This window comes from Cucurbita maxima, unplaced genomic scaffold (assembly GCF_002738345.1).
Source record: "Cucurbita maxima cultivar Rimu unplaced genomic scaffold, Cmax_1.0 Cma_Scf00061, whole genome shotgun sequence".
Classification (NCBI taxonomy): Eukaryota; Viridiplantae; Streptophyta; class Magnoliopsida; order Cucurbitales; family Cucurbitaceae; genus Cucurbita; species Cucurbita maxima.
The window spans coordinates 413839-427568 of NW_019272077.1; the positions used below are offsets into that span (position 1 = coordinate 413839).

Consider the following 13730-nt stretch of genomic DNA (forward strand, 5'->3'; position numbering starts at 1 on the left):
AAATTAATTAGCTGCTTTACCAAGTGAAAGAGATAGTTCAAGAATAACTGAGAATAACGAACTCGAACGGAAAAGGGGCGAAGCCACGAGACCTTGTTCAATGGAAAAACCTTCGCGTTGACCCGAGCTAAATAAATATACAAAATATATTAAGAATCTTTTGTATAAATAAGTTTGCTAGAGTGGTACTTAGTCAATTATTTTCGCTCCTTGTTTTTTATTGATTGATTTTTTTGTGTGTGAATAATTATAGATTAATTGTGTTTGTTTATGAACTTTTAATATATTTTATGTAAAATTGTATCCAAATAATTAAGAATAAATAAAACTCAAAAATAAATTGACAACTCAACCCAAACCCAACTCGAAAATAGAGGGTTGGGTTGGGTTGGGTTGTGAAAAGTTTCGGGTTGGGTGGGTTATCAATCCAACCAACCCAAACGGTGAGTTGGGTCAAAAAAAAATCCCTCAACCCAACCCAACCCGAACCATGTACACCCAGTATCTAGAGAAGAGGAAGAACAAAAGAAAAGTGACAGAGATGAAAACAAAGGATGAATGAATTGGGATCACTGCAAATCATCAATATTTTTCCTTTTCAGAATAAAATCAAAGTTTTAATTCCTAGTTTCTATGGCCATTGGTACCGATTGAACTTAATGTTTATCGTAGTTCAAGCGCATAAATGAGAGCGATTCAAGGGGAACACATAACTTGGTGTTCTTAAATACCAAAATTTTCTTTAGGGTGAAATCAGCCAAATTCAGCTTGAAAACGTCGGATATTGATTTAACACATTTTTTTTTATATTCATTACTCTGATCATGCAAGATATTCATTCACTTGTTCCACTCAAATTAAATGGGACAAATTAACAATCCCGTAGTAAATCATTTATGCATGAATGATCCGCCTTTGTTCCAATCAAATTAAATGGAACAAATAATCAACCCAGTAAATCATTTATGCATCATGAACCGAGAAGCAGCTCTTCGAGTTCTACGATACATTAAAGGCAGCATATTATGAGTTTTGCATATTTACGTAGACGTGATGTTTCCAATTTTGTATTTAATGTAAAATTCATTTATTTATTGAAAGTCTAAAAAGCAAATCAAGGTGACATATCATTAAAAGTTGAGCAATTGGTCGAAGTTTTCACCTTTGGAAGATAGCAATTTAATTTTTTTATTTCGGATATAAAGTTAGTTATGAAATATATTTTATACTCTGTTGGATTTATTCCCTAATTTTATCATATTTATAGATTTAGTTGATAGTTTGTATTCTATTCCAACGTTGTGAATATTAATTAAGATTAACTTTCAATCCTGACTGAAAAACATAAATCACACTTCTTAATATTCACCTGTTGTGTATGTCAATCACACTCAACTTGTCAAATTGCTATCTTCTAAAGCGTGAAAACATCTGCTCGATACTCGACTTCTGAAGATTTAGACACATTGATTTACTTTTTAGACTTCCAATAAATAAATGAATTTCACACCAATATGCAAAACTAATATGTAAACATTGGTCTTCCAATAAATAAATGAGAGTCGGTAATTTGTTCCATTTAATTTGATTGGAACAAAGTGAATATCCTCGCTGATCACTTATTGATTCGTGCATAAATGATTTATTTGATTAGAACAAGTGAATCGTGCACAAATGATGAATGTAATAAGTATGTATTAAATCAATCTCTGAAATTTTGAAGTTGGTTTTGCTGGTTCAACCAATAAGGAAATTTTAATATTTAAGAACAACAAAATCGATGTTCCTCTAAGAGATTTATGTGTATGTGCTACTCTAAGCATAAGTTCTTGATTTTATTGTTGAAAGGAAAAAATATTGATGATTTTCGGTGCTTAGTCAGGGCAATTGCTATCGAATTTAAAACTTTTGAGATGTGGGCTTACAAGGATTATATATCTGGTGGAAGATGATCCCAATTCATCTCTGTCCTCTGTTCTAATCTCTGTCACTTTTCTTCTATTCTTCCCTACTGTATACCACATCTAGAATGAGAAACATAAGCTGGATTGAAAGTCCATTTTTCATTAATGTTCACCAGATTTAAATAGGATACTATTGTTAAACGTGGAATAAATCATATTTGTGTATAGTAAGATAATCTAGTGATTTACTAGTTTGTTACCAAATCTATGATTTCATGGTTTGTTACTAAATCTATGATTTAGAATGTAATCAGGATAGTTGTTATGCTTAAGTTGTGCCGACGTTTGAGAAGCTGGAGCAAGAAGATTAAAAACTCATTAGAACTTCCATATTTATTCCATGCAAGTTTGCTTGACCTTTAGTCTTTTTTAATGTTTCCACGGCATGAATGAAACGTTCATACCCAACAATCTTGTTGGCTCTTAAGATTTATGTTCATGTCATGGTTACTTTTGTATTGTCCTAGGTTACAGAACGGTGGAAATCTTTCGTTATGTCCATTCATAATCCACCTTGACATATTCAAAGTTCATCAGGGTTCTAAAAATTCTTGTTTGAGGAGTCGATCACACTAATGAGCTATGTCGTTTCTTAACATACAATAGGGCAACTTCCTCGTTTCCTAAGCTAATTTATTCTAAGTGCACCACATGCATCTACTCATGAATTGTCTGTTCCTTATATGGTTCATACCAACTCAGCTTGAGCTAGTCATCCGCTCATGAATTGTCGTACTCCTTTCCTAACGAACCTTCAAGGATATCCTACTTAATACTTCTCGGATGCTTTTTTAGTCTTTAGTGCATACTTCCTCACTAATGAGCGGTGTTATGTAGTTCTTCTCAATTAATGGACGATGTTTGTCTCTATTCTCTATATAGATGTTGAAGACAATGATGTGGTCAATTCACCTCAATTGGCCACGTCACCCAAAAATGGACTCTAGTGGTTTATTTACCTAATTTTTCCTATTCAAGACTCGTTTCAACCCAAATACTTTTGGTTCCCTAATGTTGACACCCTACAGGTCCAATACAAAAAAAAATTGGACAAGGTTGAGTATCAGGGTGCGAGATCGAAGGTTCCAAACACACCGAGCAAGTAAGTAGCCACTTTGGTATTTCCTCAAAAAATATTTGTAAGAATAGCTTGGTCTTACCTCATAACCTTCAAGTTAACTCAGAACTAAGTAGATTTGAAAGGATTGGGCTAGACCACGAGTTAAAGACCCAAATTTAATGTTTTTAATGGATAACCTAATATCTTATAATTAGGATGTACAGCAAAATTTGATGGACGTAGGATCAGGTTTAGGACCTAAACCAAAGATATGGGTAAAATAACCAAAATACCTGTACATTGTCCTTATGATGTTTTATGGTCAGCCTATTATAAGGTTATAAATAGAGTAGTACCTTGACACTTAGACTGCAAGGTACTACTCTATTTAGACCCGCCTTATGTCCTAAGTGACCCTAGACCTCCCGATACATAGTACATTATGATCATATATTTTTCTCGCTTTAGTGGGTTCCCTTGTTCAAACTCTTTTCTAGATGCCCTACTCGTAGGATGCCAGAACCTAAACTATGTTGCAAGGGAATGTTGGGACAACCATGGCCAAAATTTAAATTTTGAATTCTTGTGCAAATATCGAGCCCAAGTTTTATATTGAGGTTTATGTTGCTTACTTCTCATGTGACCTAAAAGATCTTCTAAACGGAGTGTTTTGGATCAGGACTAGTGACATGCATTGTGTATCAAGTGGAAGTGGACAACCCAATAAGATCCACTCTCCTTAAATTCATCAAAGACTGAGGTATCATATACGTGCATAAGTGAGGTCTAGACACCAGACTAACAAAATCTTATGAATTTAAGAACTCGTGGTCTAAGACCAAGGTCCTTAATACAAAAACCGTGTTATGCCTTTGGTCAAATTTTAGGGTATAGTATCCCTACCATCCACCATGGACACGATTAAAAGCCTACAAGTAGACTACTTACGAAGTTATATACTCACTCTAGTTTTTACATATATTTAGGTAACAACTAGAAGCTAGTCGAGGACATGAGCGAATATGGAGCAGGTGCCATAGAGAGCCAAACTTAGAATATGAGCGAATATGGAGGAAGTTATGTCTCATGTTTTTAAATCTCTTGGGTCTCTAGTTTTAAAACTATAAAAAATTTACCATATTTTTACTCTATCGAATCAATCGTAATAGTCGGAAAAATAATCAATTTTCTCCTCAAAAAAATACAAAATTATTTTTAAACGGGGAATATAAATATTTTTAAAACATTTATATCTAAAATCTATTAAAAAATATTGAGAATGAATTTTTATTTTATTTTATTAAATTCCATAAAAATTTAATTTAAATTGATATTAAAGCTGATTTTATGAATTTTTAAAAAATAATATTAAAATGTAAGGCATGGTGGACAAAAGACAGACTAGCATTGTATTCCGAATTAATCAATAATTAATAAAACAGTGAGTCAGACATATCCTGTCCTCTCAAAGCTCTTCTTTGGTTGCAAGCGTTGTCGATGCTCTCTTGATCTTCGGTCCCGTTTCCGCCGCAAGTTTCGTGTAAGTGTTTCACCTTCATTTTTGTAAATTTCGTTTTTCGATTGCAAATTTCTGGAATTTTCTTTCGATGTTTTATTCCGGTGTTTAATTCTGATCGAGTTTCTGATTAGGAAAAACACCTAAAATAGGGGTTGAACTCGATCCTGGAACCTAATCTGCGGATCAAAATTCAAATATTTTAGTTTTCTTATTCTTTGGCTGTTGAATTGAGTTGTTGAACGATTTCGTTTCAGTTTTGCACTATAGGCAATGAGGTTGAATTGGTACTAGACAAAATTAATCGGTAGGTCTGCTATGTTAATCGAAATTTCACATTACTTTCTGGAGAAAGAAGAATCCTTAGCGAGTAGCATCGGTGAGAGAGTATTTATGGAGATGCATGTTGACTATTACGAATGAAATCTGTATCATCTGGTAAACACTAAAGATGACTTTTCTGAATCTTGTAAATGTCATATTAGTTTAATTAAACTCATTTTCATTGTTGGTTTCTGAATCCTTGGTTGGAGCCTGGATATAGCTGACGTTTGAAGTGTTTATTTGTCACCTTGAATTTTGGATGCGTTTTTCGTTCCAAATCCTTTGTCCAAACCTAACCTCTTCTAGCCCTCTAACCCTTTCTAACTATATATTTGACCAAAAGTTTCAAGAAATCTAGCCCAAAATTTCATAAGATATTATCCAGTTCTCAAGCAGCAGACCTAAACACATACCGGAAGAATTTTGGACAAGTTGCATGTTAATCCTCCATAAATTGGCAGACAAGATTCCGAGGGATTTTGAGCCTTACGGTGAAATAGAGCACAAGGGATCTGGTTGAGCATCCAAAATGAGCAAATAGAGATTTACCAGAAAATGCAGTAAAAAATTGAGAGCCCACCTATGAAGATCATTCGAGAAGAAAAAGAAAAAAAAAATACATGAATGAAGTTGTTGGGACACAAAATATAGCAGCAAATGGCTTTCTAATGAATTTTGAAGGCGCCTTTAGCCACAATAGTCGTCCCACCCGTGGACTCATAGCTATACTTCTTCTTAATGATGATCCTATGCCATAACGCATTTGAATTTGAAGGAAATCACCAAAGCTTAGCAACCAAGAGAGAAAAATCCTTACTGGACAAAATTTACCCTACCCAAGCACCTTTGCTACACCACTTAGAAACAACCTCCTATCCAACAAGATTAGATTATCCATGCTTCTCATCACTTTCCTACCAAAAACTCCTCATCACCCTTGCTAAAATGGAGCACACTAATGAGGGAATCCTAAACAAGGAAGGTAAGTGGATAGGGATTTAGTAACATTCTATTGGTTTAATTTTATTAACTTCCTGTTCTTAGAGAAACAACTTTCTTCTAAGAAGAGGGATTTTTTCGATTTCTTCTACGAGTGGGTCCAAAAAGAGTAGACTGAGGAAAGGATTATGTCCCAACCAAAAGAAGTTGTAGTAATGTTGTAAGTTGCCAAGAACTTCACGACCAGCGAAGTGAGTTCGCCTCTTAAGTTTATCTGGATCAAGATAAAGACCAGCAACAAATTATTCCTCCTCCCTACATGATACTAATAACAATATGGTCTTGAGAACTTCTGCTAAAGTTCAGAATGAACCCTCCCTTCTGGAACAAAAATCTAATGTTACCATCATCAAATTACAAATGAGTGAGATGGTAACTTTCTAGGAAACTCCTATTTATGCATCTAGTAAACTGTAGTCCACTGTGAAAAAGGTGACCTGGATCTGATGAGAAAAATCTTACCACTACCTTTGCCATCGATCACGATAGATATTGGTAATGCTACCAACATCCATTGCAATAATTCCATTCACAGTGAACTGCATATTTTGAATTGGATCACATTTTCCCATTATCGACCAATTAGCTCACATGCTTTAACATATCTTTCTCGGGCCATCATGTGTCGTTGGAAAAAATAATCATCATTTCATGATATGGCTTCTACAGTTAAACCGTTCACACTGGTGAATTCATCACGTGGGTATTGTCCAAAGAGGAAGACATGAAAGGACAAGAATATAGATTTGAAACTTCAGAGAGTTCTGGGGAAAAGGTGGAGCATCTGGTTCAAATCAAGGCCTTGTTTTTTGCTAGAGCTCGAGATCTTACGGGCCTAAACGACATGGTATTGGATGTCCCTTCAGGCAGTACTGCCAAGGATTGTTTGAACAAGATTGTAGGAAAATTTCCACGGCTAGAAGAGATCATTGGATGTGTGGTTCTTGCTCTGAATGAGGATTATACAACTGAGTCAACAATTGTTAAAGATAAAGATGAGTTAGCAATTATCCCTCCCATAAGTGGTGGCTAACGTTTCTTCTGTTGCCACCAAAGACATTTCCCCGTTTTCTTTTTGGTGCCTTTTCAAATGTGGGACTTAATAAGAGCTCAAGCATTTCTTTTGGTTTAAAACATCTATTGTAGATTAAACGTTTTCTTTCCTTCTGAACCTTGGTAAGTAAAAAACATATTCCCATGGGAATTTAGAACAATATTTAGAAAGCTAAAATTTTAATTCCAGTTTGTACCAATGTTTTGACTCTTTTATTATCATAATCATTAAGATTATTAACTAAATTGAAATTGCACACGTTCAAGGCTGAAAATGGATTAAGAGTACAGGATTGGTTGAAACTTTGATGCATGAAAGATCGAATGAAACTATTAAACGATCATGGACAGTAAAGTTGAAAAGTAACATATGCATCAAAGATAAAGTTGTTTATATTTAGGCCTAAAATAAAATTGACAAAACGAATTTCACCCATTATTGTTACACCGTGAACTCCCTAATGGACTCCATGTTTGTACATTCTTTTAAATATTTGAGTAGATTTGACAAAGTTTTTTTTTCTTTTTACTATTTAATAGTATTTTTTAAGCATTTGAAAAGTCATTTCAAACATTTGTAGACGTGGGCATGAAAGAGACAAGCAAACGTCTGTGAAAGTGTTTCAAAAAGAGTAAACATAAGAGAGGCAGGCAACGCTCTTGAAAGTGTTTCAAGTGAAGTGAGCATGAGAGAGATACGTAACACCCGTGAAAATGCTCTTAAAAGAGTCAAAAGAGAATCCAGTAATGTTCTAGAAAGTGCTTCAAGAGAAGTAAGCACGAGAGAAAATGCTCTAAGAAAATAGTTTGTAGAGTTACACACTCTCGTGACTCTAACTAATAGATATGCAAACAAAAGAATTTCATAGGCTAATCTACTCGAACATAGTTTGAGATTATTTATATTTTTGGTTTCACTTTAAAAAAAAAGAACATATATAAGATAGAAACATGGTTGATAATTATTTTATGTTGTCCGTTCTCTCTGATATTAAATTATTAACAAAATAAAAAGCTTTCAAATTAAAAATTAATTTTTTAACGATCAAATGTTCTTTGATTATGAACTCTTAAAGTGTTAATATTCTAAGATTTTTAGTTGGATGTATAATGAGTTCTTAAACAGTAAAAAAAAATATTCTAATAAAACTCTGAAATTTCAATTTTATACCTAATAAATCTCTTACATTTTGATTTTTTGAATTTATAAATTGGTTAAATACACACTTGAAAGTTTAATATTAGATTAGCACAAAACTCAATTTTATTTCTAACAAATAAGTGGAAACATTATTGAAATCATTATAACAACATATATTCACTCGGTTTCGTACTTGAAAAGGTAGTGAAACCTAATAGAAGAGACTAGTCCACCAAACTAGATGATGTGTATTGGGCACATAAAATAATTTTTTGAGAGACTCGAGCCACGTACTGTTATGTATCGACTTGAAACTTATGAAAGACATGAGACAATAAATAACTAAAAAAAAAATTTATGCTCGAGAGTACATTATACCATATAACCCTTAGCTAAAACAAGTTAATACAAAAGGAAGACTCGGGCCTAAATGGTCTTCTAGAGATATGCAATTTTGGAATGCTCCTACTCCCCACTAACTCCTCATCTATCATCTAAAATACACAAAGTAGCAAGAATGAGTATAAAAATATACTCATTGAGCTACTTGCAAGCTCTAAATCAAATACAACTTTAATCTAAAACCACATGTCTAGATTGTAGATTGTCGAGGTTAACCCTAAATCTAAGGGCTTACAAGCTCCGATTTTGGATGTTTAACCCAAAAGTCCTTTTATATTCTATCCCTATCAAGGTCTTGAATAGTTCACCTAGGTTGTTGCTATACATGCTCATGGTTGGAAAAATAGTTCTAAAGTCTGAGAATTCTAAGAATAGACCAAAAAGTTGAAAATTGCAAAAATAACCCTAAAACTCGATTTTATGTAGATTGGGTCCGCTTCTGGATATTTTTCCAAATCAATGACTTTTAGCTTTTCACATCTCTCCTCATCATGCTTACATCCTATAAGGAGTTGCCACAAAATGATCCAACGACTCAGATTGGCCACAGGTTAGTGTTGAATTAAGGACAATTAGGTATTTATAACTCTATTGATGAGTTCTAAAATCGATGGCATGATTGGTTTGAATATCATAGGTGAAGTTCAACCCTATCCAAGCCGAGTTGACGGTTTACTTGTGGATACTTAAGAAGATCAAATTATGCTTATAGTGTAAGTTCAAAACTTACATTGGGAATATCTAACCTTGACTTTTTTTGAACATCATATTATTCGAGGTATTTTTCTTTTCCGCTAGCTTTTGACAGCATAAGCATATGCTTGTCCATAATTAGTCCTAAGGAGTACATTAAAAAGTTCCTCCGGTGAGTCCACGTGCATAGACTATGAAGAGAAGTACACTATACATCATGATATTATTCGTGTACTTTCCTTTTCCTCTAACTTTTAACAGTAAGTGTGTGCTTGTCCATAGTCAGCCCTAGAGAGTACATTAATGGATCCACATGCATATTCATAGATTGTGTATAGAACGTACTATGCATCCAACCCTACATGAAAATAAAGCCCAAAGTACAACTATGATTAGGCCCCCAGTTGCATATTATACGTGAAGCTTGATCCCGATAATGGGACTACTTGCCTGAGCTATGCATTCATCAATATAAACACAAAATGGAATATCTCAAAGGGAAAGAAAAAAAGAAAAGAGAAGCCATTATCTGAATTCACTTTACAGACAGCTGATGCTGAAAGCATCTTGTATTGGTGCATAACATAGATAGAAACCTGTGGAATATTACATCTTTTAGATAGAGAGAGAGACACAGGGAAACACCATCACTTTTACTTTATCCGCATCTCGTGTGGGAAGAATCCTCAACTCATGCTCATTGCAGGCCATGGATTTATCCCGGCACCAGGGAGAGCAGGTCGAACAACTGGGACACGCCTCACAATCGAAAAGGCTTCGTTAAGACGAGCAGCTCGGCTCTTGAGTGGAGATCCCTTCTGCAGGTAATAATTAGTTCATAGGGTCAAAAAATATAATCCCAACTTTGAAACGATGCCGAAAATCGACATCCCGATAGAGTATTTGAAAAGGGGGAGGGGGAATTGCTGCCTATGTTGCAGAATATCAGCCACATAAAGCAGTCTAGCTCCTACCCAAATTTCTCAAGGTGTCGTTTTCATCTAATTGAATGCTAAACTTGAATAAATGGGGAAGTTCCCAAAAGGAAAACCATGCAATAAATGCCCCAACTATAAATGTCCAACAAGAAAGTGTTCACAGCAAGCCAACTAACAGCAGCAGTATTAAACTTGGTTCACATTTTGGCACATCAATGAGAAGGAGCTGAACTGCCCCAGCACCAAGCCTATCGAGCCTACTGGCCTAAACAACCGAATCAGCTCTCACATAAGCTAACAACAAACTCAAGCTCGAGCCTGCTGACCTAAACAGCTAAATCACTACTCACAAAAAGCTAACAACAAACTCAAGCTCGAGCCTGCTGACCTAAACAGCCGAATCACCACTCACATAAGCTAACAACAAACTCAAGCTCAAGCCTGCTGACCTAAACAGCCGAATCACCACTNACATAAGCTAACAACAAACTCAAGCTCAAGCCTGCTGACCTAAACAGCTAAATCACTACTCACAAAAAGCTAACAACAAACTCAAGCTCGAAGCCTGCTGACCTAAACAGCTAAATCACTACTCACAAAAAGCTAACAACAAACTCAAGCTCGAGCCTACTGACCTAAACAACCAAATCACCACTCACATAAGCTAACAACAAACTCGAGCCATGCCTATTAAACTTGATTTGTGTTTCACTATAAAGAAAAATACTGAATTTTCACTCAAATTGTTAATATACCAAGTAAAATGACAACAAATATGCAGGCACAATAAACCCAACAAACAACAATTTCCAGAATTTCTTCACAGTGAAGCAATTAGTTAACCTAAGAAAAAATTTCAGTATCAACAGTTCATCATCTAATTTGTTTGTTGTATAAATTCTTAGTGAATTTACCTTCTCATTCAGGATAACCTTCAAGTGCAAGCTCTGGCTCTTCCTCTTCATTTTGTAGAGCTTCCTCCCAAGAATAATGAATCCCATTACAGCAGCTGCTAATGAGAATGACCAGACAGGGCTTGCCTTAAACATGCAATACTTCAAGACATCAAATGAGACTTTCCACCAAACTACTTTCCTTGTATCTCCAACCTCACTGCCAGATTCTGCATTCACTTTTGTTTCTTCAATTTGGAGATTCTTGTTCTCCTCCAAATGTTCTTTGCCTTCTTCTTCTTCCAACTTCCCAACTTTCAAGCCACTTTGATCTATATTCCCACCAGAATCAGACAAGAAATTGTTCAAATCCTTGCTTTGGGGTTGGATTTCTTCAGATTCTTCAAAAGCTAATCCAACATGTGATTCTAAACTCTCCAATTTTCGATTCCTACCGCTCATTTCCTCATCGCCTAGCAGAAATTCTGCAATTCCAGACTCAGTTTTCAAATTGAATTCGCTAAATTTACGATCATCAGACCTATCACTACCAGAATCGGACCACAATTCTCCCGAAATTACCCGACTATGCCGATTCTCCGAACTCGGATCAATCCAACTAGGATTATCGGATTTAACCGAACCCTCCTCTTCGCTAAGATCACGCTCAGGAACAGTTTTCGCTCGCCGTCCCTGATTATCAAGAGAGAAATAATCGGATTTGATCATGCTTTCGGAATCGGACACATCCTCAGCTCCGCCGAAACGGGTCGGTTTCTCCCCGGAAAACTCAGCGGCAGTCAGGGGAGTTTCGGCGTTCGAATCATGGAGCAGCACCTCCCAATCCTCAAACTCAGCACCCACAGCTCCTTCCATAGTGGCCAATAATAGAAATTTCCTCAACCTACGGACTGAAAATGAAAAAGGGGAAAACTACAATAAACAAGTTGAATACAGAAACAAGCAGCCAAAACACAAAAAGGGCAAGAAATCAAACAAAAGTAGTAGAAAAAGGAATCCAACCCAGTGAGAAAGAAAGAAAACCAACGACCCCCCCGAATCAAAACCTGACCCAAATTCGTTGAATCTTGGAATTCAACAACAGAGTATCAAAAACCAGAGGCGTAGAGGAGATTTATGTGGGCAATGGGGAGAGGTGAGAACAGGGGGTTTGAGGAGAATCGAAGTATGGAGAAAAATACGATGGAAGATGGGATTGAATACGGATGAACTCACTGTCGGCGTCTGAAGTAAACCAGAACACTCCAATCCTCAAGAATCGGTTATTCAATAAATGTGTTTTGGCACATCAAACATTCTTCTCATTTTCATTCTCACTCTTTCAAACTTCTCCTCTCTTCAAAAATATTTTTTAATTTCTATAATACCTTTAATCTTTTTTAAAATATATTAAAAATTATATAATTTCCCATTAATACTTTATTTAAAAAATACTTTACTCTTCATTAATATTATATTTTTTAAATACGTTCAAAAACACTTTTAAACGTTTTTTTAATTTAAAAATATCCTTATAATTAATTATTTATAAGAGGATATTAATGTACTTAAAACTTTTAAATTTTTCTTTAAAAAAATTAAGAGTTTCGATAAAAATAAATAAATAAATAAACAATTGCTACACTGAAGAAAATGACCTATTTGCATAAATATCTTCTTTAATTTCTATGTAACGATCCGAAATTTTCTATTTAATTTAAGGTCACTACTATATACGTACCATAAACATTGAATGTCGAAAACTTCATTTAAATTTCATAAAACATAACCTTTATCTTAAAATACAGTCATGGACTTACGTGTTTCAAAAACATCTTTAAAACGACACAACAGAAGACTAAATAAAATAAATAAGTGTTTAAGTTAAAAACATCCTATTCTAGCCTAAGTTTAAGAAAATAAATATCACTATCCTATGCATATGCTATGGTCTCAAGTTGCGATGTCGTTGTCAACTGTACTGGAATGTCTTGTCTTAACATGAAAATGTAGTAGCACATGGCTTGAGTATTTAAAGAAATACTTCGTAAGTGACCCCACTATTGGGGTTAAATGCAAGAACATGTGAATGCAATGACGGAACCTATCATTTCAATTTATTTTCATACGGTGCTGTCATCATAGGTAATTTGGACGTGTACCATATACTCTACACACAGCCCATACGTGCGGGTATGGGCTCACCAGTCAGTTCGCACATCGCTAGGCCACTTCACTTGTCGAGCGAGCATACACTGGGACGCTCCTTAGGTTGGACACCCATTAGAACTAGTAACTGTCACGGTAGCACTATGCAAAACTAACGATCATTGTCCTGCCATTGGATGTATGCGTCTGTACCCTCGTGATGGAATAGGTGAATCCCCCTAAATGCATGAGCAAATATAATGCATGAGGTCCCCAACATTTTTACTTTTATCATTAATGAATATAACCCCGCTATCATTTTTCATGTTTAACATGTCATTTCTCATTTTTCAGTTTACGTATCATACATAATCCTAACGGGGTTACATTTCATTTCATTTATCGTGATATCATGTCATTCATAACATATTGTATACATACAATTTAGAAAACATAACATAACATTCCATGCTTTTAACATGTCGTTTCATAACGTGCAATTCATATAACAATTACTTCAATGATCACACAAAACAATCTAAAATATAACATACCACATCACAATATATCGTATCATAAACATGTCATATCGTAAACAC

The 13730-nt window shown here is 35.0% G+C and overlaps 2 protein-coding genes and 1 long non-coding RNA gene across 5 annotated transcripts; 2 read left to right on the forward strand and 1 right to left on the reverse strand.

Moving 5' to 3' along the window:
• Positions 1 to 4425: 4425 nt before the first annotated feature.
• Positions 4426 to 5060, forward strand: LOC111471952. Its single transcript, XR_002715302.1, has 2 exons — positions 4426 to 4564; positions 4798 to 5060. It is a non-coding gene; the product is annotated as an uncharacterized LOC111471952 (long non-coding RNA).
• Positions 5061 to 6532: 1472 nt separating this feature from the next.
• Positions 6533 to 7094, forward strand: LOC111471951 (molybdopterin synthase sulfur carrier subunit). Its single transcript, XM_023117635.1, has one exon. The coding sequence runs from the start codon at positions 6588 to 6590 to the stop codon at positions 6894 to 6896; it is 309 nt and encodes a 102-aa protein (XP_022973403.1). The 5' UTR covers positions 6533 to 6587; the 3' UTR covers positions 6897 to 7094.
• A 2520-nt stretch (positions 7095 to 9614) lies between these two features.
• Positions 9615 to 12335, reverse strand: LOC111471945. Of its 3 annotated transcripts, XM_023117627.1 has the most exons (4): positions 12007 to 12335; positions 11324 to 11894; positions 11005 to 11284; positions 9615 to 9970 (listed from the first exon to the last, which is right to left on the reverse strand). In XM_023117627.1, the coding sequence occupies exons 2-4, from the start codon at positions 11857 to 11859 to the stop codon at positions 9839 to 9841; spliced, it is 948 nt and encodes a 315-aa protein (XP_022973395.1). In that variant the 5' UTR covers positions 11860 to 11894; positions 12007 to 12335; the 3' UTR covers positions 9615 to 9838. The 3 variants fall into 3 exon arrangements, with proteins under 3 accessions (XP_022973395.1, XP_022973394.1, XP_022973393.1); XM_023117626.1 differs by having other exon boundaries at positions 11005 to 11894; positions 12011 to 12335; XM_023117625.1 differs by having other exon boundaries at positions 11005 to 11894.
• Between the last annotated feature and the right edge of the window lie 1395 nt (positions 12336 to 13730).

Bases quoted from the DNA above. Each gene is read 5' to 3' on its own strand.
- LOC111471945 (XM_023117626.1), bottom strand. From the start codon at position 11,859: ATGGAAGGAGCTGTGGGTGCTGAGTTTGAGGATTGGGAGGTGCTGCTC. The intron at 9,971-11,004 runs GTAAATTCACTA...TATTACCTGCAG, and splicing joins AGGTTATCCTGAATGAGAAG to AAGGGATCTCCACTCAAGAG.
- LOC111471951 (XM_023117635.1), top strand. From the start codon at position 6,588: ATGAAAGGACAAGAATATAGATTTGAAACTTCAGAGAGTTCTGGGGAA.